This window comes from Catharus ustulatus, chromosome 5, assembly GCF_009819885.2.
Source record: "Catharus ustulatus isolate bCatUst1 chromosome 5, bCatUst1.pri.v2, whole genome shotgun sequence".
Lineage (NCBI taxonomy): Eukaryota > Metazoa > Chordata > Aves > Passeriformes > Turdidae > Catharus > Catharus ustulatus.
In genome coordinates, this window is record NC_046225.1 from 31,031,539 (window position 1) to 31,055,898 (window position 24,360).

The following is a 24,360-nucleotide window of genomic DNA, read 5'->3' on the forward strand; positions in this document are numbered from 1 at the left end:
TTGGTTGCCCCCAGAAAATGGGGGTATATTAAAATTCTTAGCTAAAGTTACTGGGAGCATCAGTTATGGAAACTGCATAAGAATTGAGTCATTGTTGTGGGAGGCATATGGGTTGAGTTGAAAAACACCAGAAGAAAATTTTCATTTTTAATAAACTGTTTTTGCATGTTCTGTGGTATGTGCGCAGCCCTGACAAACCCACGTTCTTTACAGTTTACGCACAAAAGCATTCCTTGTTGTAACTGTTCCCTGTTTCTTATCTTCAGCTGATTCACAGTATGTGAGGGATACATCAGGAATGGTCAAGTGTGTAATCACCAATCCTGCCTTGCACACCTATTTGCCAAGTCTTAAATAGGTAAAAGTACATACGGGAACCCAATGCTGTGCTCAGATTGAGACCCACAAGGCACACAACCTGTGTTTTTTTAGTGTTCATCTCTTCAACATAAAATGACTGGCTGAGGTGAGAGTGGCTTTGAAAGTGTCACAAAGTAGGCAGAAATAATAAGAATTATAATGTGGACTATCATCCTTTACATTAAGGACCTTGAAGTGTACTGGAAGTGCTGCTAAATTTTCTAAGGCTCAGGGTTATTTCTTTGAAAGTAACCCCCAAGAATCAGCAAAGCATGACTAGATATGCCCTTAACCAGGCTTCCTGTTGCAAAATTACATACTCCTCTGGAGATAAAAGTGTTTTGGTATTTCACTCGGGAAAGAATAGCTACATGAGTGAACTTCTGTTTCCTGGTTTTGTGGAAGTAACCCTGATCCCAAAAGACACTAAAAAATAACCAAACCAAAAACCACAAAAACCCTACCACCTTCGGCAGATCTGTCCTGGGACAAGAGATAGGTGGGGATTTCCTGTTTAAACATCAATTGTGTAGTGGGGAAAGCTATTTGGAAGTTTTTGTGTTCTAAAGAAGCTTTCCTTCTTGTGGTGGCTGCTTTTAGTGAGGAGTCAGCAGAGGTGAGCGTCTCCTGGTGGATAAAGGGGCAAAGTGCAAGAGGGTTAGCAGTGCAGGATGGCCATGAGCAACATGAAGGAGATGTGGTGCTAGCCCTGGATCTGCAGCAGTATCCTCACCATACAGAACTTATAATTTATAACCCTGTCATGTTTCAACGTTGCACTAAGTAATTAATTTGGTATGAACTTAGAGATATTTCCTGTATCCTGAGTTTATTAAGCACACCATCTGGCAACATAAAAATGTGTTTAACTCTGGATATAGTCTGGAAACACTTCATACTTCTAGACACAGTGTGAGTGAAACACTATGGTTTATGTTGGTCTGGGAGTTTTTAGAATTGCATGATTGGATTAATGTTTGGATTTCCAAAATACTGAGCAACTGTGAGGCAGTGTTTATTTATAAGAAACTTGGCTGCTTCATGCTACCATAAGGTACTGCTCAGGTGAGGTAGAGTTCTTTTCTGAAGTTTTCCCAGCACCAGATTCACACACAGTGCAAACACTTGTATTTGGGCTAGGGTGTAGGCACAGCTAACTAACTTCAAACTTGAGTGATTATAGAGGGAAATACTTCCCCTCCCCTCCACCCCAGGTAGTTTCAGCTTAAAAAACTGGTGAGGACAATTGTTTTACCTTAACCAACACTTTCTTAAGCAATGTTAGATCAACTGGCTTGAATAAGCTCCTTTAGAAATGCTTTGATCATCTGATTTTGATGCAGAGTGGGGATGGCTGTATACTTTCGTTTGTTGGTTTTCCTCAGAAATCAATCTAAACATAGTGCTGCAAAGATAATGTCTCTTAGTTCAGTCTAAATAATGGCAGGTTTGTGAGCAGCTCCTTTGAAATATTTACCCAGCTGATACATCATTAACCAGAGGGAAACAATCTGATTTCAGTTACACTGAGAAATTCTATAATAGGTGCTGAGAAATCAGCTGTGTGAGAAAAGCCTTGTGAATAGCAGTCTAAGGTAAGTGGGGCATCTACTGGTGAAACATTGCAGTGAATTCATCTACTCCATTAAAGTCTGCTCCAAATCCTTCTGTACAGGCCATTCTGTACATTCTACATTTTGCTTTGCCAAACAAGCAAGTGCCAAACCGGTTTCCTAAACTCTTTGGAAAAAAAATGCAGTTTCTTCTTGAATAATTCCTTATTTTCTGGTGCTCCTTTAGACATGTCTAGTCTTGTGAGACAGAAGAAGGGAAATAAACTGAAGGAACTTGTCAAAAGGTGTGATTCATGTCTTTAGCTATCTCCAATATTCCCCCAGTCTCTCATGGCAAGTTCTTTAATAGTTTATTATAAAGTCTATCTTCCTTGTGCCAGGAGCTCTGACACACTGACCAGCTCCCCAGAGGTTGAAAATGAATACTTTGTATAAGGCAATGAAACAATACTCTATGAGAAATACTTATAAAATTCATAAGGGAATGCAACAATACTCTATAAAATCCAGCGCTCCCAAACACAGGTCATCATCCACATAAATAAATTGCTTCCCTCTGTCCTTCAGAAAATGTATTGAACAGTGTGAGATTCTCTACAGCATTAAATAAAGTTTAATGACCTGCACAATGCATTTAAAAATGTATTTTAATATTTTTTTACAAAATTCTATGTTGCATCTCTTTTTGCACATTAGACAAGGACTTGGGAGGAGCCCAAGGGGGCTTTCCTAGTCATGTAAACTAATTTCATTGTTAGGACTACCATTTTAGAATCAATTGCTATAGGAAAAGCTTCCCAGTATATTTACTTGGAGCATGGATGCACACTTGTGGAAAGGAGAACAGAATAACTAAGTGGCAAAGTAATGCTAAACTAGGAGGGGATCTGTTCAACCTGTTAAATACCTTGCTTCTGCTGTCCTTATAGATATGACATTGACACCCATCCAGTAAAGCCAGACATTTCCTTAACAGTTTTTAAAATTCTATTGCCATAATAGAGGAGGAGTCATCAAAATACAAAAGCACCCTTACTTCTGCTCTCCTGCACAGCACATTTGCTAAATTTAGCTGTGCTGTGAAATCAATTGCTTTATATAATCTTATCCCAAACAATTGCTGAAAAAAACCCATCCAGGTCTGTCACTTGACCTTGGGCAAAACACGTCTTTGTGCTTTCTTCAGAGCTCCTTCTGCCATGTATGTTTAAAGAATCTATAACCAAGCTGTGATTTCAGCTGTCCTTGTCCAAAGTCATTGTAGTAAGCAAAAGTTATTTTAGTCTTGTTAAAAAAGCAGAGATTCCAGTATCTTTCCTTTCTGGGGACTGGTGCTTTTTTTTTGCTGATTTTTTAGCATGTTCTGTCCTTCATTTCACTAGAAACTTTGGACAAAAACAACAACTTTTGTTTTGTTTTGTTTTGTCCTTTCAGTACTAGTGTCCTTTTATTTAATAGAAGCAAACAAAACAAATCATGGTGATTGATAGCTAACAAACAGTTTGATCTCTGAAATACAGGGTGTACTAGATTTCTATGTTTAAACTTTGCCCTGCTTTTCTTTTATCCAGAGCTCAGATAATACATTGTTCCTACCTCTAAACCTATAATTTCTTTTGGTTTAAGAATTCCACAGTTAGAAACTGTTTGAGGCTGGGAGAAGTCTTTGGAGAAATATTGCAGTATGTTTACTCTGTTCTTTCCATTCTTCCTCTGTTGGCTAATGCACACCTTGGAACGTAGTGGGGTTAGAACGACCTATTTGTAGGCCTCTGAGCCAAATGTGCTTGGTAATAGTGAGGGGGAAAAATCCCAGCAGAAGTGGAGTGACCAATGAAAAAGAATTGAGAAAGAAAATACTTTGATTTATGCTTAAGGTTAGAGGACAAAATTAAGGCATCTCTGTCTAGGAAACAAAACCGTTTCCTGTAGTTCCTGGATTGGATATCCTAGGGCTTACGTGGAAGGAAACCTGTTGCCAATTATGGCAAAATGATAGCCTTTTCATTACTTTATGTCTGACCTTAAGGACTTGGCTCTCTAGTAAATACACTTATTACTTTGTTTCATCATTGCAGTCTTCTTAAAAAAAACATAAGACTAAACCACTACTGCTCCGTAGGCCCAAACAGATGCAGGAAATCACAGAAGCTTTTCTGAACACTTTTAAAGAAACAAATGTTCAGGAAGCCTGAATCAGCACCAAAACCACAAAATTCTTACACCAATTTGTATTTAATAAGACTTAGATGAAGCCTTTAGCCTTTATTGTCATCTTTCACGACATTAAACACTGAACTTGACCCATGTTTGCCCACTTGTCATTCCACTTGGATGTCCTGAGGTTCTCTATAGTAGCTGGCAGACTGATGAGATTTTTTTTTTAATGTGTTTCAGACAGATAGTACTGTAAATTTTATTGCTATTAAGCACATTCCTAATTGTTCTAGTGTAAGGTACTATATTCTTCACTGGAATGTGTTACAATGATACCTACTAGAAGAGTTGCTAATAAGGAACCTGCATTTTAAGAATAGCAATGCTACATAGTTTTGGTAGTCAAGAAATTTCTGTGAGATAATTTGGCATGTGTATTACTTCTCATCACTCAAAACCCAGAAGATAAATACTGGGTCATGAATACTAAATTGTATCATGTGTCAGCAGCATTTGCTATGCTATTAAAAAAAAAAATTAATAAAAGAGAAGTTAAAGATTGCATTTTTCTTTATCTGAGAAGTAAAGCAAGACTTTGTGAAATACACTCTTTAAAGTTATTTAGCACAGTTAGATAGTTTTAGGGAATAAAAGGGAGAAGAAGGAGAGAAGAGAAGGGAGCAATGTAAAATTTTACTATCTCCTTTGTATCTTAAAAAGAAAGGGAATTTGCAAAACCAATCAGTTCTGGACTTCTACAAACCACTAACATTCTTGTATTCCCCTCTTTTTTTCCTTATGTGTTGGTTGGTTCTGGGATGGATTGTTCCATTGAGGCATATCAGGAGCTTTCAAAAGGAGAAAGATGCACATCCAACAGAAGTTAGTAAAAATATACTCTAGCAGTTCTATGATTGTTATCATACTGGCACCACAAAACAATCCAAGCTGGCCACCTACATCAGCTACAATAGAAGGAAATAAACATATGTCATCCAAAGCATCTGGTTTAGTCTAGCAAGCAAACAAAACCCTGCCAGGCTCAACTGTTAAATAAATTCAATATGCATAATTCATCACTTTAAGAAAACAGAATTAATATTCTTAAGAAAGTTTACTGAAGAAGACTAATGTGTTTTTGAAAATTCTAAATAAAGCAAGTACGACACAAGACATCTTACTCTGAAACAGATACTTAAAATATTTACTACTTCTATGCCTTTTTAGCTGTTCCCTTGCTTCTCATCCCCATGTTTTCTCTCTCCTCTCCAAACCCGCAAAACATCACTGTTCTTACAGTCTTGTGTGTGATACAGTAATAAACTAGTGCCAGACTTGATTCTTACTCTCAGCTGCTGACCATACAACAGCTTCTTTAATGGAATGAGAACAGACAGTATCAAAAATGACCACAAGACAGACATGATTATTACAATTATAATATAAAAATTATGGCTTCTTGTTCAGAAGGCCTCATAGTTTTTGATTTGGGAGGAGAGAAAATTAAAGAAACAGGGTGGGTTTCTTTTGTCTGGTGTTTTTAAAATTATTTTTAGATAATTATTAATAAAAATAAATAAGTATTAAACAGTCACTTACCAAGTAACTCTGAAATAGACAAGGCCTTCTGCTGCTGTGTTATTTTGTAGCTCAGATCATGATATTTAATCTCAATACGCACAAGGTTTTGCCTAATGACAAATACACAGAATTTACTTGAGCAGGAGTGCCGTTCATTTTTACCAACATCTATCAGCATGGTCTGAGTTCAGGGAGAGGGATAGTGTCCTTTAATAAAATATTAGATGAGTGTTATCAAAATCAGTTACATGAGAGAAGGATGAAACCCAAAGTCCTAATAACAACAGCAGTTTAGCAAGAGTAGATCTTCATTCTGTGTTGAAAAGGTAGCTCTAGATGTGTACTGTGGGACAGACTCAAACTTTTTAAGGGTCACTGAGAGAAACTTGAGTGGAAATGTCAAGCACAGTGTAACCTAACACTCTTGATTATGTGCAACTGCATATTTAATTGCACCTATTTCAATTGGCACATTTGTGCAGAGCACTGCTTGTCCTAAACTTGGATGTTCAGTTCTGCCCTCTGCTAGTAGCCTCACTTACCTAATTATATTCTTGCCTTCTGCAAATTTGGAGGAGTAGGTAAATCTCAGTTGGAACAAGACCTGTGTAATGATTGAGTAAAAACCTCCTCTTTATGATATCTTGTCTATAGGAAGGCTCTGCCTATATCCTAAATTGAATTTTAAAAAATGGGTTTGGAAGAAAACAGACACAAAAACTGATTGCACACATAATGTCAGTGGCTCAATGTCCAAGTAGAGTATTTGGACCAGCACTGTTTGACATCTTTTTAGTGACATGGACAGTGGCACTGAGGGCTCCTTCAGCAGATTTGTCGATGATACCAAGCTGTGTGGTATGACTGACATACTGGAGGGAAGGGATGCCATCCAGAGGCACTTGGACAGGCTTGAGAGGTGAGCCTGTGCAAACCTCACATAGTTCAATGAAGCCAGGTGCTAAGTACTGAACCTGGGTCAGAGGAAGTACAAGTATAGGTTGAACAGAGAATAGAATGAGAGGAGCCCTAAGTGGAGGGATGTTCACTGAGAAGAAGCTCAACACATACCAGCACGTGCACTTGCAGCCCACAAAGTCAGCCTAGAAAAAACTGAAGGAAGAGTGGCCAGAAGGTCGAGGGAAGGTCCACGAGAGTGGAGTGTTTTGTCCAGCTCTGGGGCTCCCATGACAATAAGGACGTAGATAGAGTCCAGAGGAGGCCATGAAGATGACCAGAGGGCTGGAGTACCCCACCTATTAGGACAGGCTGAGAGACTTGTGGCTGTTCAACCTGGAGAAGATAAGCCTCTGGAGAGAAATTAGCCTTCCAGTACCTAAAGGGGGCTTACAAAAAACACAAAAAGGGACTTTTTACAAGAATGTGGGGATCGCACAAGGGGGAATGGCTTTAAACTGAAACAGGGTAGGTTTAAATTAGATATTGGGAAGGATGTCTTTACTGTGAGGGTGGTAAGCCACTGGAACAGGTTGCCCAGAGAAATTGTGGATGTGCCATCCCTGGCAGTGTTCAACGCCAGGTTGGATGGGGCTTTGAGCACCCTGATGCAGAGAGTGGTATCCCTGTCCACAGGGGCTGGAACCTGATGTTCATTAAGGTCCCTTCCAACCCAAACCCTTCTGTAATTCTTCAGAAGTGTTGACAGCTACAGGTTTTTGGTTTGACAGTGGCAATGAGGTAGTTTTCAATATTAATGAAAATAAATTATTTTCTATACAGAATCATCACTTCAGTCTCTTCAGGTGATAATTCTAAAACTCAGGTAGCACTAGTGTATAAAAAAAATCTTATTCTCCTAGATTCGGTTAGTAAGGCTCCTGCCCTTGTAATGGATTTGCTAGCAGAACTATCCAATAAATATTTAACTTTTTTGTCTTTACATCTTCAGAAATAATTACATCTCTATGTTTTATAGTTTGAAATGTGTACTCATTAATGTGTTGGCAGGATTCCTATTGGTTAAGGCCTGGTAACAGGGGAATTTCCTGTATGTTCCCTTGCTTAATTGAATAATTACAGAGTTGCACATGATGTTTACAGACAATAAAATAATCAACAAAGATAAAATGTTTTCAAGGGATTAATATCATTTGCATATAACTAGAGGTTGAGTTTTCATAATGCTCATTGGCAACAGACTTTTTAATAGGGCATGTAGATATAGAACAAGAGGTAATGGTTGTAAACTAAGAGAGGGTAGATTCAGACTAGGTATAAGGAAGGCATTTTTTTACAAGGGTGGTGAAACACAGGAATGGGTTGCCCCGACAGGTGGTGAATGACCCATACCTAGAAACATTCAAGGTCAGGTTGGACTGGGCTCTGAGCAACCTGATGTAGAAGATGTCCCTGCTTATTGCAGAGGAGTTAGACTAGTTGATCATTAAAGGTCTCACACAAACCAACCATTTTATGATTTGTATAGTTCCTGCACATGTATGCAAGCATTTGCAGACTGATGGCTTCAAAAGTGAGAAACTGAAAATCACTGAGACAGTGAAACTCATAGATACTCAATGAATCAAATTTTCTCCAGTTGTTTATAAACATACTTCGATGTTGTATATACTACGAGTTCATGTAGCACTTGCTTTAATACTTATTTGTACTGCTGACATCTCTGGCTATGAGGAAGAGGCAATTCAGTGTATGGAGCTGTATTAAATTTTCTCTGAGAACTAGATCATATCTTTCTAGAAAAAAATCAGGAAATTATTTTTTTATATACATAACGCTTGTGTTTGCAAGGAAGTCTAGCACCAATTGTTTATATCATAACAGTAAGGCACATATGGTCTATTAAAGCATAAGGACACATGGCATCTCTGAATTTAAAAGTATGCAGATTAGGTCAGCGCAGTCTGCGTACTGAGCAACACAACTCTATGCATAAGTCCTATCACCTTTTCATGCATAAAAGATATAGTCAGTAGTGTTCAGATGTTTTCACACTTGAACGTTGTGTTTGTTAACTTCTGTGTGTGTTATCTTCTGCTGGGTGGAGAACTACCTCCTTTTTCTATGCAGTGTTTTCAATCACACACAACCATCCTGTTTCCCTCTTCTGCTATCTCATAAGAATTAATGTGGTACCAAAGATTTTCTAAATAATTTTTATAATATAAATGATATTAGGGAATTCTACTATCAATAGAAAATACTTTTAACTGTGTGGCTTTGCTACTACAACAAAACCCAGGTCTTCAAGACTTACAAAGCTTCCTTTGGGAATAGGCTGAAAGTAGAAAACCTTTATACAGCATCTATTTGTGTTTTTTCATTGCCTTAATTTGTGGAAGTGTGAAGATTTGTCTTCTCTACTGAATCAATTGTGTATAGGTTTCATAGGGGTTTTTTTCCCCCCTTACTGAAACAGTGATCAAAACCTTTGTTATAAGAGATTAGAGACAGAGAAGGCAATTGAGAATATTATGTTGCAATTGCATTATCTATTCTTTGTTATCCTGTCTTAGATGTATCTATATTATATATACATATATATATGTATGTATCTATGTGTATAATACATAAATACATTAATATAGATATGAGTTTGTATAAATCTTAACTAGTGTTGTCCAAGAGATTATGTTATCTCACAGACAATGGTAATAATACCACACATAAAATATCTTGGTAAGGTCATATTTTCATCATATACTCTGCTAGCATGGTTAAAAGGAATTGATAATTTCTTTGTTAGACAAGGTTTTAAGAAAGATTACCTGATATATTCTGGGCTTTTCTTCAGTTTTGTAGAAAAATATTTTATGGCATTTTCTCCTCCAAAGTTTGAATAGGTGACAGTGGTAGGATAATCTGTTTCTTCACATGGGGCAGGGCAAGTGGAATTGTGTGTTCCTACTGTACATAATCCTTTTATCTCTATATCATCTGGAAAATTCAGAAGAAATAATTAATATAATATTTCTAAAAAAACACACTGTTTAAAAACTTCTTAAAATACTTACTAAATTACTACTAATTGTCTTTGATAAATGTGCAGATTAATTATCCCAAGAAAAGTGGATACTTACCAGTTTTGAAGGATCAAATAAGTACTTGCAACTGTTGTTTGGGAAGCTGATGCATCAAACAAGGGTTGAAATATTTTTCTCACTTTTTCCAAAGAAATACATCACCTCTAAGTGTTTCTGCCTTCGTTGATGCTTTATGTTCTTATTATTTCTAACTCACAGTTAAACAGAAAAGACAATGAAAGACTTCCCATGTTTTTGGCTGGCTTTCTAATTACAGTAATTTCACAATTATAAGCAGCACCTGATTATAAGCCACACGTCCGGGTGTCGGCAACGTTTAGGTCTTCGTCCATATAGAAGCCGCACCTGATTGTAAGCCGCACTTTCATTCGCAGCGAGGATGCTTGCACAACTTTCACAAAGTTGCCAATTAGTAACTGAATCACGGGATCGTGGAGTTTACTGGCTCAACTTGGGGCTGTGCAGGCTCAGATTGGCCCCGCTTTTCCCCTGCCGGGGCTGTGCGGGCTTGGATCGGCCCAGCTTTTCTGCTGCCGGGGCCGTGCGGGCTCAGATCGGCCCCGCCCCCCTCTCCGCTGGGGCCGTGAGGGCTTGGATGGGCCCCGCTTTTCCCCTGACAGGGCCAGGTGAGCTTGGATTGGCCCTGCTTTTCCCCTGCTGGATCGGTCCCGCCACCTCCCCACCGGGCTGTGCCAGCTCTGATTGGCCCCGCCGCTCCCCCGCCAGGGCCGTGTGGGCTCGGATCGGCTCAGGACCGTGTGGGCTTGAACTTCCAGGCTGGAAAATTTCTGAACCTCATCAATATATTGGCCGCACCTGATTGTAAGCCGCACTTCCAGGTTCAGACCAAAATTTTAGTCAAAATGGTGCAGCTTATAATCACGAAATTACTGTAAATACTTAGGTATATATCCTTGCTCTTGATGCCTTAGTGCCTGCCCTGTTCATTGCAGTGCACAGAAACAGCTTCCAGAGCAATTCCAGTTGTAATTTGCTGCCATCTGATAACTCTAAAAATCTTGGTAAGCTAAGTTCACTTTACCTCAACCCCTGCCTGCCATTTGATAATTGGGCTCAAGACAGTTAAGAAGGCTTAGGAAATGCTTTGTCTCTTCAAATACTGAAGAGATGTCATAAAATTCTGCAGGTCTGGCTGCTCATGAAAGTGGGGAGCCATTAATCTAACAAGGAATTACCAAAAGAATTACAGAAAATAATCATTAGAGAAATCTGGGAAAGCTAGAGAAACAATGTGGATGAAAAATTGTAAGGCATAATGTTTCCTAAATCATAAGCCATCACTGTGAGATGAGTACTGTAATCTCCTACTTGTGATGCTCTGTTTGTCCTATTTATGGGGTGGTAGAGGTTGTGTCTGTTCCTCTGCTTGTGGGCTTCTCACTTTTGCAAAGCACAGAGGAGAAGATATCTCAGCCTGTTAGCTGGTGATTTGAAATACTCTGTAGGGATACTGGGGTTGTGGATTTTATTCTGGAGAGGCAACCTTTAGAGTTCCTAAAATAATGCTCTTAGAAGGTCCTGGAGATACTGGATAAGTGTGCTGTTACAGTAATTTCACTATTATAAGCCACACCATTTCGACTAAAATTTTGCTCCCAACCCGGAAATGTGGCTTACACTCAGGAGCGGCTAATATATGAAAAAAAGTCCTGAAATTTCTAAACCCAGAAGTCCCAGCCAGGGTGCTGAGCCAAGCACCTGCCGGTAGAACCCGGGATTGCATGATTGTTACAAATTGGTTACTCTGTTGCGCGGCGGGTGGAGGTGGGCTCCGTTCCGGCAGCACGACGGGGGAAGGCATGGGGCTCCTTCCTGCCGGCCCCGCGGCGAGGGGTGGAGGCAGGGGGCTCTGTGCCTCCCTCCCCCTCCCGCTGTGGGTGCAAGCGGGCTGCGTGCCTCCCTCCCCCTCCCACCATGGGTGCGAGTGGGCTCTGTGCCTCCCTCCCACTGATGCCGTGGGTGAAGGCGGGCTCCGTGCCTCCCTCCCACCAGCACCATAGGGCAGCGCCGGGCCAGGGCGAGCAATCCTGCAATTCCATTACTAATTTGTTACTTTGTTGCACGTGGGTCCTCCCTGCGAACAAAAATGCAGCTTATATTCTGGTGCCACTTATACATGGACAAAGACCTAAACATTGCCGACACCCGGACACGTAGCTTATAATCAGGTGCGGCTTGTAATAGTGAAATTACTGTACTTGAGATTTAGTTACCAGATGTATTACCTCTCCTCTCAAAGGAGAGTCAGCCGCTAAAATGAGATGCTGGGAACCATATATCTACAAACTTTCTGGGATCCTTCTCTGAATCCTGTTCATCCTTCAGGGAAATTTGGGGTCATTTTTGCTTATTGCTGTGTGGTTTCTTTGAAATTCAGTCACTGAAAAACTATTAAGTAAAATAATATACATCTTCCCTGATGACAGACTTTTAAAGATCATGGTTATATAAGAATGTGAACTTAGTGGAATACATTTCAAAATAGCTATAGGAAAAAAAAGTGCAAATTTCACGATTATAAGCCGCACCATTTTGACTAAAATTTTGCTCCCACCCCGGAAATGTGGCTTACACTCAGGAACGGCTAATATGTGAAAAATTTTCTGAAATTTCCAACCCCGGAAGTGCAGCCGAGGTGCCGAGCCGAGCACCTACCAGTAAAACCTGAGATTGCACGATTGTTACAAATTGGTTGCTCTGTTGTACGGCGGGTGGAGGCGGGCTCCGTGCCAGCAGTGCAGCGGGAGGGAGGTGGTGGGCTACGTGCTGCCATCCCCACAGCTCAAGGGGGAGGCTGGGGGCTCCGTGCTGCCATCCCCATGGCTCGCGGGGGAGGCAGAGGCTCCCTCCTGCCAGCCCCATGGTCCAGGGGTGAGGCCAGGGGCTCCCACCCCTGCCTGCCGCCGCGGGAGCAGGGGGGCTCCTTCCCCTCCTGCCGCCATGGTGGTGGGTGCTGGCAGGCACCATCCCCGCCTGCCACCACCACCGCGGATGCCGGTGGGCTCCATCCCCACCTGCCACTGCGAGGAAGCGCCGAGCTGGGCCACCTGGCCCCGTCGGTAGCCCCGAGCAGGCTGAGCCCGCACGACCCGAACCAAGCCAGTAAACCTCGCAATCCCACGATTCTGTTACTATTTGGCAACTTTGTTGCACGCAGGTCCTCGCTGCGAACAACAGAGCGACTTATAATCAGGGGCGGCTTGTGTATGGACAAAGAACGAAATGTTCCGACACATGGAGATGCGGCTTACAGTCAGTGTGGCTTGTAATCGTGAAATTACTGTAATTGTTCACAGAAGTAGATCTGGCCTTAATGTTGCACACACCTTATCAAAACAGTTTCTCCACCAACTTCTGAGTCTATTAATCACTCAGAGAGAGTCACACAATAGAAACCAAAGCAATTAAAAAAGAAAACTTTCTAAAGTACAAGAAAAGTTACTTCTCAGATTACCATTGTAAGTATTTTCCAGTCTGTTATAGTGACTTACAAATTTCATACCCACTGTGTGCAGATTATTTGTTTATGGAAAAGAATTTATGCATTTTGAGTGCTTTCTAAATTTATAATTTACTTTAGAAAAGATAAAACCTTAAAGTCCAGTGATTTATGTTTTTACCAGTTAACAAACATGTTATCTAGAAAGAACCATGAAGATGTGAAAATGCTAGCCAAAGGCTAGGCAATTGAAAACACATTAGTTGGATGTTCTCCCATTTTAAACCATTTCTAGTTGCTAAAATGAATTCTTCTATTAGTTTATATATATGTATGTATATATATATGTGTGTGTATATATATATACACACATACATATGTATATATATGTGTGTATATATATACATACATATGTATTATGTACAGCATGCTCTGTCTGGTCTGTTTTCAGAATATTAAATGAACTGGGATGTACTCCATTTCAGATTACTTTCAGTATTTTGATTTAATTGATAGATGTTGTCTACTATTTGGAATTGGCTTAGAAAATATGAATATGAAGTTATTACTTACAGACTGCTGGATAAACACATTTGTAAAACTTCAGCAAGTCACATTCTGTTCCATTTCCTAAAAATAAATAAAAATATTTAGGAGCTTCAATTAACCATCTAACCCATAGCTCTATTTGTGCTGTACTAAAATGTAATGTCATCAAAGCCTGCTCACCACTTCATGTTAATGATTACACAACTGAGAAATCAATTCAGTTGGGCACAGTGCAGTTGCCAATACCAGGAGATGTACTGAGTGAAGAGACACAACAGACCAAACTGCTGTTGGAGCAAACACATTCATTATGTGAACTAACCTGAACTGCCTTTAAGCTTGTGATTCACTCTTTGTCTGAGCTTGCTAAAGACAGGAATTTCTGCTTTTCCTAGTGGGAATGAAAAAACAAAAAACAAAAAACAAAGCAAGGTAGATTTGATATGTGATTGCATCCCATGTGTTTCTGCAGAAAATTTGAGCTGCATGCTGGAGTTTTATTGAGACCCAGGGGGTAAGATAATATGCTGGGCTAGAACAAAATTTTCAGATGGCCTCAGTTTCACCCCATTTTTAGGGTTTTTTTTGTTCACATGGAGATGTTGTGTAGCAGTGTAGCACACAGTTCCAGAAGGCATTGGTCTCCTTTATCTAACTGTCCTTGTATAAAGCTGTATAAAGCTATCACCCCAGGCATGGGAGATCCAGACTTAATTTCCTTGGAAACCCCCATTCCATGACAGTTTGCAGAAGACTACCAACCTCCTTTTCCTGTTTCTCAAACAGGCTAGAGATTACACATTAATGCATCTACTTTAACAAGAACCTTCTGCCTTGCTTGAACATACTTTAAAAACATGAGTCAGACAGTGCAGGCTTTCTTGCTGCTTTTCTTGTGACCTAGTGGCTTTCTTGCCTACCAGTTGTGAAAAAAGAGGTGCAACAGCAGAGGTTTGGGTTTCAGCTCTTGCTTTAGGTGACAGTTTTGTCCTTACATTTAATGCTGGAAAGGTGTGAGAGCTCAGTGTTACTGCTTTTCTAGAGTAAAGAAGAAGCCTGGATACTTTAGGGGAGTATTACAGCATGCACCCAATGCTCCACATTTGAGGCTGGTTAGAAGGCTCCACACAGGTTTTTGGCTTTTGTAGAGCCTTTGCTGCTGCCAGGCTCTTTCCGTGGCTCATGTAGGTGTCCTCAGATTCTGTCTTCAAGCAAGCTCTTCTGTTGTGGTTGCTGAATGCCTGCCTGCGAAGTAAATTGCCTGGATTATGTATGTAAATATACGCCTTTTTATGGATTTAGTTCCAGCTCCCTAGGAAGTCAGATTGAAGACTACCGACCTGTCTCACAACCCTGAGGCATAATTGTTTCTTTCTATTTTTTGGACTGTATCCTAAGAATAGACAATGACCCAGAGGCTAGGTCTAGGCTTGACCAAATATCTTGCTTCTTTCCTTGGAATTTTAATTAATCTCAGCTGGAGATTTCCCTCAAATATGTGCTGTATCTCCTTGGCTATTCAATAATATGTGAGGTCTTCCAGGAAGATGATCAGTGTGTGGTATGAAAATAATTGTGAGAAATACCTGGAAGAATGAATGGTAAGCAGCCGCACCAATCTTGTATGTACCGGGCTTTGCATTCCAGCAAACATCCATTAGTACTATAAATCTTGTGGTACTGAAGTTTTATATCAGGCTTGCACTCCCCCCATGGGTATTCTTGGATAATTGACTGCAGGGTAATAATAACAAAAGATATAATTGGTTTTGGTCTGTTTTAAACATAGGTATTGCTTACTTACACCTTAAAGTGCTGCAGGAAGCCTGTTGAAGACATAAAATGTAACAATGTCATTTAATTAGAGGCAATTACAGTTCATGCTCTTGGGATTAAAAATTCATCTCTCCCTCTCACAGCAAAAGTAGGCCCTGATCAGACAGTTTAGTGCAAAAAGGTGCTCTATGCAACTTGGATTCTGCTAGGAATGTGCGACCCCCCCATTAATGGTAGCAGAATGTGTTGATAGGGAAATACTGTGGTCTTTTATCATTATCTGTCAAGGAGGCTGTAAAGTTACAGGAAAGAAAGGCTGACTTTGATAGAGACAAATTAGGAAAACCAGTGATATCCTCCCCGCAAATAGCAGTAATTTCATTTGTGTCTGAAGGAAATGTTATTTTGCATTCCAAAATGTCTGATTCATTGTCAATGCTTCAGAATAGAATTAGAGACAGTAAAAAAAACCTACTTCCAGCTCATGGTAAAGTCCTTACCTTCAGCTGGCGGATTGCAACCTGCGCATGCATCCCCACTGGTGTCAGTAAACCTAAACCATCAAAACGTGGAAGCTCTTGGGGTGAATGGATAACAAAAGTTATTCCAGCATCAGTATAACCAAGAGTAGGTTCATCAGTGAATTTGTCCTGATACAAAAAAGAATTGTTTAAAGTTGTTTTGGGTTTGCTTACCATCTGAACCTTTAGCTATATTTATTGTTGTACTATGCTATTTGGTAACGTTTTTGGCAATTTACAGGAAAGTATAGAAGCAAACTGACTTGAATTTCCTTTGTTCATTACCTCTGAGAGTTTCCTTCCAATTGTTGTAAACTTATATTATTTTTATTCTTTTCGGCATTGCCCAGTTTTAAATACAAGAAGTCATAGATGGGCATTTACTCATAACTTGGAGATTTGTTCCTTTTACTTGCAACTACCCCTCACATTCCAGCAAACCTTCTCTTCAGAACCTTTCACTCCTGACTCGTAATTCCCAGAGAACAAAAGCCAATGTCTAAGTCGCTTAGTTTTCTTCTAAGTCTGTTAGTTTTCTTCCCTGTTCTCACAAGGTGATATTCCCTGTTTTCTGCTTTTTGTTGGTCAAAGACAATTTGATGTCACAAATAACTTGAAGTGCAAAGGCCAGGTGTTGGCTGGCATTGAGCTGCTGCAGCTGCTGTAACTAAAATTTGGTGCTACTTAGAAACTGGTACCAGGTGACCATCCCTACTGGGAAATAAATGAATAGCTTGTATAAAATTAAATTGCTCTTCTGATAACATCTTTCAGTCATGGGTGAACAGTGCATGTATATGCTCACTCACAACCTTCTCCCCCTTAGTTGGGGACAGAGTCAATAAGAATTCTGTCTTTTTAAATCTCTGTTTGGATCTTTCCTTTAAAATACCCTTTTATTTGGAAATAATCTTGATTTTGAAGTCTGTGCATGAGATTCTGGAGGTCTCTGTAAACCAAATCAAACAAAAATCCCAAACCAAACAAAAAACACCCCTCCACTAATTTATAAGTTAGCATATGATTCATTGCTTATAATCCTTAGGATAGCTGTACCTGCTGGACATCAAAAAGCAAATGTAAGCCTCTTCCAGATAAACTCACTCTTCTTGCTGAAAGATCATTGTGATTAAAAGTAAAGCAGTTTCCATATTCAGTGAAAACCTGTTCAAAATCCTTCAATAAAGGAAAATAGGGAATAGTGAAATGAAAGAAAAAACACTCGTAGTTTCCTTAGTTAGATATAATGCAAGAGAGGGACTACTGGGGTTGTTGGGTTATTTTGTTTAATTTTTTTCCTCCAAAGTGCTCAATATTCCAATTAGAAAAGTGGTATTGATGAAATATTAAAATATTTAACCCTTTCTATAGAAAATGAAGTTTAAAGGAGAAATTTCACATTGTTTATTAACACTTATGAACTGCTCAGAATAATTTAATGAGGTCCTGTGTTATTTCTATACCTGCAACATAATACGGAAATTATATATTCAAAAATATCTTTTTTTATTTTTTCAATTTGCTGCTAAGTGAAGACTTAGTTTCAAAACTAAATGTCGTGTTACATATGAAAGTACAATATTTGCATTTTTTCCTGAAACCACCTTGTAATTTAATATGACTACATCTCATTGCTTCAGTTTTAGTTCTTAGTACTAGTGCCTTCCAGTTAAGAGAAGACTCTAGTGACTAATTTTAGAAACTACAGCATATCTAAAGGTTAGATAAAACTGAAAGGATGTAGACCTGACTTCTTTGTTCACATTTTCTGTTTGCGTTAGGAATTCCTTTACAGAAGAATTGTCATAAAAATGGGATGATCATATTTTTGGCTGTTGTCCCAAATCCATAAAGATGGTCTATTTTAATTGCAATATTAAAAAATTCATGTGCACTCTGCATATAGTTACCCTGGCTGTCTATATCCTTGACCTCAAGAACAAAAATACAAAATCACATCATGCAAAAAACTTCAGTCAAACTGTCCTTCATTATAGGCCACTGGTGGAAAGGTTGTTAGATACAGCCTGGAGGTATGACAACTTTCAAAAGCTGCTATCTATGTAGAAGTGGCATTAGGCAGAGAGCAATTTAAACTGAAATTCCATCTTACAGCTCAGAGTCCAGCAGGCTGCCACTGTAGTCAGTGGGAGAATTGAGACCCTCAGGGTAATTTTGGGCAGGACTTTTTGTTCTCCGTTGTCTGGCTATAAAGGAACACAGGGGAGCAGCTGGCAAAGCCAGATATCTTGAGTATAAGAACAGGTCCCCTTCCTCTCCATGCTACTGTTTTAATAAAATTAACATATTTACCTGTGGATAACATGGCTTTCCAAAAAAATCACATTCTAGTAATGTGCTGCTGTTCAGATAAAACCCATTTTTCCTTGTAAAGTCTTTGATACTGAAGTTCTGGTTCCCAAGAAGGAAATCATTCAACTCCTGGGAATATTTATTTTCCGTAGCAAATTTTTGGATAATTGCAGATACAATGTTCCAAATTAAAAAAATTACTTTCAAGTTGCTCACTGCATGAGCTTGAAACCTGTCAATGAGAAGGAGAAATAATTGCTTGGTATTCTATATAGGACTGATCTCAAGGCTGCTCTTGACAAAACTGTGAAACAATTTGCTTTCTGCTCACAAACTGTAAGTGATTCTTGACCATCAGGTTGCAGTTTGATCTCTACAACATGAATAAATGATATAGACTCTTAGGAATGTATCTTCCATATCTCCATAGACTCCTTCCCATGGCTGTTCTGGTCAGTCATATAGGAAACATTTCTATTGTGGGTGGTTGTTTATTAAACATTAAAAACCAAATCCCCTGAGCAGATTAACCACATAAGCAAACAACCAGATTTGTAGAACCAATGACAAGCTGAACAATTGCATTTACATGTGGGAAACTAGCTGAGAAGTGCTGAAGTATATTAAGGATTTACAGAAGTTAGAAGTTTGAGGACAGAATAAGCACAAATGAAACTATAATGCCATGTTATTTAGAATTGACATTTTATCTTATTTTAAAAATTTTATTAATGCAACATATTTGTGTAATAGATCTTAATGCCCCAGTTAAGGAAGAGTAGTAGGAACAGTTCTTCACAACTGAATTTGAATCAAAAGATTAAAGAAAAAGGGAGTGCTGTGTTTCTTTGTCCTGCTAATGAAAAAAACCCAGTTAATAAAGATGGGAGGGTAGGAAAAGCACAGCATGACTGGCAGATGGATATGACAGCAAACTGTTATTGAGAAGGAAAAATGCCATGCACAGTAGCTGACTCCTTTCAGTGTGCTGCTGTTGTAGTTACAAGAAGCTGTTTATAACAGCCAGCCCACCGCAACTTCTGTCTGCAGTGCACGTTTTGTGGTATAACCCAGGGTAGCTTTATGCAGGTAATGGGAAGGTGGCATAGGAAGGCAGAACAACTTTGAGACTTGGATTTCTGTCTGATTCTGCCAGCAAAAGGTAGAAAATTTGCAAACTTACTATTTTTTGAGGGAAAAAATATGGATAAACTGTGTTTCTAAAACTTTCCCTAAATTGTGTATTTGCTCTAAAAATCAGGCCACGATTTTATTAAATTATTTTTGATGTGGCTGCACTGAATGTTGGCCACTATCTTCAAATGTTGGAATCTCTAGTGAAGTTCATGATTTCCAAACGACCCAAATGCTTTCCTCCTGCAAAAACCTCAAACATCAGCTGGAGTTCTAAAGGCTGAACACCTCTGACAAAAGAGTATCTGTTTTGCCTAAGATTTTTACCTTTCCATTTTAAGTTTCTACTTAAAATCATTTGCTAGTCTTGTCATTTATTTTTAACTTGAATGTGGCTGATGGCTGTCCCATAGTTACACTGAATAGCAACACTCATACATGGAACACTACCACCAGAGGAGTTTTTTTATTCCAACTTCTTGCGAAAGTTAAAAATCATGTCATCTGAAGGAAGGGGAAGATTATAAAAGCAACCTCCTTTTCTTAATTCTCCTGTTTTAATTTTCATTGAAGTACCATGTGGTGGTGTGGAATACATGCCCCTAATAGCCATATTTTCCTTGGTTTATGTGATTTGTCGAACAAGTTGTGGAACCTGACTGCTTTCAGATAAAGATGTTTTGTGTCTCAAGAGCAAACAACAAACTTATTTTTTACCTGTTCAAGTTGCAGAAGGTCACAGCGGGGAATTCGACGTTTTCCACATACTGAACCACCAATGTAGTTGTGGTTGGCCAGCTGAAGTAGTAGATGAAGCGACTGCAGATCTGCCAAATAACAATGGTAATGCAGCCTGTGACTATCAGCAGCCACAGCGCTCTGCGAGCCTTGCTCTGTGTGTGGAAAATGTTATGCACACCATGAAATGAAGAGGATGAGACAAACTCCTCATGATACTTCCTTCTGTCTTCCAAATCTGGCAGCAGTTTCTTTATTAAACACAATCGTATCTTTTCCAGTATTCCTGAATGGAACAACGTTAAATTTTTTTAAAAATTAGTGTTTAACCATCACTTAAAAAAAGTATCCACATAATTCTGATCATGAAAAGTAGACGCAAATTTTCCCTTAAATTGTAAATTATCTCTTTAAATAATAAACTTGCTTGTGAGGATGGTTGTGTGCTAAGAGATGAGCTCAGTGCTGTCCTGAGTACAAAGTATATCTTGCAGTATTTCAAGCCCACAAATGTTTAAGCACTTTAATTTAAAAGAGTACAGTAATTTCACGACTATAAGGCACACCCTTTTGACTAAAATTTTCCCCTGACACCTGAAGTGCACCTTATAGTCCGGTGTGCCTTATCTGTTGGACAAAGTGGCAAAATTTGCCAACCCGGAAGTGTGAGCCACGAGGGGGAGCGGCCCTGCAGCAGGGCTGGGCTGTGAGGGGAGAGGTGTCCTGCGGGGCTGTGCCTGGCTGTGAGGGGGAGTGCCCCCGTGGGGCTGTGCCAGGCTGTGAGGAGGGAGTGGCCCTGTGGGGCTGTGCCTGGCTGTGAGTGGGGAGTGGCCCCGCAGCAGCGTCAGGATGTGAGGGGAGAGGGGCTCCATGGGGGGGAAGCCGGCTGGCATCAGGGCGGCCGCCGCGTGGGGTGGGAAAGCCACTGGAATCAGGGCAGTGGCGGTGCGGGGCGAGCCCGCCGGCATCGGGGCACCCGGAGCCCCAGGGAACTCCCGGAGCAGCGGGGCCCCGGGGACGCCGCACAGAGCGGCAGCGGGCGTTCCCTGGCCCCGGGGATGCTGCACGGAGTGGTGGTGGGCATTTTCCGGCCCCGGGGACACTGCACGGAGCCGCGGATACAGGCAGGTCCAGGGGCCCATGGCTGCTGGGTTGGGGCGGGGCCTCGGCCAGCAACCGCGTGGGGGGAGCTGGGAGTGGAGCCTCGCTGCAAAAAAAAAAAACAAAAGTGCGCCTTATAGTCCGGTGCACCTTATCTGATCTGCAAAGTTGCAAAATTTACCGACTCCAGGGGGGTGCGCCTTATAGTCCGGTGCGCCTTATGGTCATGAAATTACTGTAGTTCCACATCTGGGGAAAAGGTTGGATATTGACGTACCTCCCGGGTCTAAAACCATAGTTTGCTGTGAGCTTACGTGAAAACTTAGACATTTTATTTTTAGAGTGACAACCCAAAATAGGAGTGGTCTTTCACATGTGCTCTGACAAATAAGGTTTATAATGAATGATATTAAATGGAATTTCATTCTTTCAGTATTAAAATTTTTAGGATAAGAGTTGGAAGGTTGCAGCTTCAAAAGAATATCTGACCTCATTTTCTTAGGTTCATACTTGTCTGATTCCATAACTTTGAAATGGGATGGGTTTAGTTTTCATTTTCACCATGTTTTCTATAAACTGATATTAAAATAAACCAAACTAAACAACTTTTGACTCTAAGTTTAAAGGCTGTAACAATAATGAGTGTAATCAATACCTGGAACTGTAGGAACTTTCTTATGCTTAATGCTGAATAATCTTTTGGACGTGGATTTAAACATAATTTTCTCTACCAAAATATCCAAATGAGGGAAACTTCATGAGACCTTTTTGGTGCCTTGTCATAATTGGATCACTCTTTTTGCAAAGTGCTTCTTTTATGGATTGCTGTCCACTACTTTATTTTGGCGTTAAATAAGTTTAGAAGAATAGTAAATCAAAGAAAGCTGTGAGACAGTTATTAATGTCTGAAAATGTATTATTTAGATCAGTGTTTAACAGCAATTAAAGGCTTCCCTTCTGTTTTTAACCAAAAACTAGGCTTAATAGTTTGCATGTGTGGTAGGAAAAGAATATAGCCTATTTAAGACTGACTTACTCAAGGCTATTACATTTGGGCAAAGGAACAAAGGGATGTAAGACTCATCTGCCAGAGCCACATCAACCACATCGTGACCACATCAGTACTCTGGGGCGTTTCTTTGGTCCATATTCTCTGGACTGTGATAATGAAATCCCAGCTGTGCTGGATTTCAAAATATTTGTGAAGGGAAAGAATTTACTTTATATTGTTCTTTTAAGGTCTGTGTAAGAACTTTGATCAATATTACATAATTTACCATGACCTCATTTTATCATCAGACAGTTTTCCACTACTAAACTGTTCAAAAGTTTTTCTCTCCTAGCTCTAGTGTCTATTGGAGCCCACTGCAAATCTGTTCAGATGTGTGTGGTTTTGTACATCGTGCTGGAATGGAGAAGATTTCTGGTTTTGTTGTAGTCTTCTCTCTCACTAGCACATGGCCAGTGGGATGAGTTCTTTGCATGTTCCCCAAAAAAGAGCAGAGGGACATGTCTGCACCTGCTGCCTGTAGGCTGCAACAAGAAATCACAGGCAAGTCAGATCCTTTTCTCCAAGGATAGTGCAGTGTTTATTTCTTCCATATGCACTGTGCAAGGTACAAGAATGATAGCATGTCCCTACATTAAAGTCCAGTGCCATCAAAAACACTAGTTACCCTAATCAGCAGAAGTGTAACTTTGAATCTAAGCAAACATGAACGTGAGCTATATTTCTGCTCTTGTGCATAGCTAGTACAGTAAATAGTAGTAACTAGAAATGATGTTTCACCTGAGAAAAACATTGAAAGTTTTGCTTTTAATGTGTAGGATTATCTCATAATAGCATGCTGCTGCTTTCATTAGCAGTACTTTATGATTATCTTAAAGAATCCTTAAGCTACTTCCAGATTTCTTTCAAAAATGCTATTTAGCAATTGCCCAGTTAAAACTATTAGCTTTATTCTAAGTACACAGAGGACCAATAGCTAAAGACTAACTTCTAAAGTAAACATATAAATTTTTTCTACAATCTTTTTTGAAGTCTACCTTCTTTGTTGTATCTTGAAAAGGTACATTATTGTTATTTTTGGACAAGACAACAAACAACAAAGCTTTTGGTAAAGTACTCTGGTATACTTAGTCACATACCTTTGGCATCCAATTCAATGAATCTCCTGAGCTGGTCCATGAGCCTGCGCTTATTTCAGTAAGGAAGGGATGGATAACAAGCTGCCTTGCCACTGTGATCGTTACTAGGTAATGGCTTTTATAGAAAACTAAATGGGCGGTGATTCTCGATGACGCATTGGACAGGGTAATTTACCTGCCAGGGTTGCTACGTTTTGCCTTTTATTAACACAGTCTACAATGTGAAGGAGAAGATAATTTTGATTACACGATCAAATGTACATATTTATATACACTTCAATTACTCATTATGCTAATAGCAGTACAAGTGCACTTGTGTATTGCATCACCTTACAAATGGCTTTCATATATTTTCCTTTTGTTTTAGAAAGACCAATTATCTTTGCTAAAATACTGTGTTGCTCAGAACTGAATAGCTTCTCTTGAAGTAAAAAAGGAGCCTCTTCCTGGTCTGGAGGGCAATGTCTCTCACTAGGTTCCCACCAGGAACAGGATGCGGTTTATCCACACTTTGACTATCTGTCTCTATAATCAGCTCCAGATTTCATGTTCTTGTGGACATTTCAGCAAAAATGAGCTGTTACTCCTAAGAACTAACGCTGTAGGCAAGGATGAATATACATGTAGGGTCAATCATTCTAGCAAGGCCTTACGCAAAAGTACAGAGATCACTTTTTTGCAAATGTGCAAAATTATCTTGTTTGAAATTTATTTCAAGAGAAGAACATAACATCTAATAAAAGTGAATAAAAATAATGGAAGAGTCAAACCTGGGATGTACTTGATTAATGCTTTAGGAAAAAATAAGAGAAAAACCCCTTCACATTCTCTTTCTGATCTCTTTATTTCTTTCCCTCTGTTAGTAATGTCTTGTTGGTCACCTACAGAGTTCTGGGTTACCAAGTGTATCAGCTTGGCTCCTTGGT

General features: G+C 39.7%; 1 protein-coding gene across 1 annotated transcript; it reads right to left on the bottom strand.

Moving 5' to 3' along the window:
* Positions 1-2,656: 2,656 nt before the first annotated feature.
* ASIC5 (acid sensing ion channel subunit family member 5) lies at positions 2,657-23,559 on the bottom strand. The gene is made up of 10 exons (XM_033059362.1): positions 23,435-23,559; positions 20,165-20,471; positions 18,314-18,545; positions 17,057-17,176; positions 15,980-16,129; positions 15,290-15,437; positions 13,728-13,784; positions 9,419-9,587; positions 5,691-5,782; positions 2,657-5,056 (listed from the first exon to the last, which is right to left on the bottom strand). Exons 1-10 carry the CDS (start codon positions 23,472-23,474, stop codon positions 4,857-4,859), a joined length of 1,515 nt encoding a protein of 504 aa, XP_032915253.1. The 5' UTR covers positions 23,475-23,559; the 3' UTR covers positions 2,657-4,856.
* Between the last annotated feature and the right edge of the window lie 801 nt (positions 23,560-24,360).

Excerpts from the sequence above, each read along its gene's own strand:
- ASIC5 (XM_033059362.1), bottom strand. The coding sequence starts at position 23,474 with ATGGACCAGCTCAGGAGATTCATTGAATTGGATGCCAAAG. Across the intron at positions 20,472-23,434 it reads CATTGAATTGGATGCCAAAG|GAATACTGGAAAAGATACGA; the intron begins GTATGTGACTAA and ends TGTTCCATTCAG. Across the intron at positions 13,785-15,289 it reads CTTACCATTCATTCTTCCAG|GAAATGGAACAGAATGTGAC; the intron begins GTATTTCTCACA and ends ATTTATTTTTAG.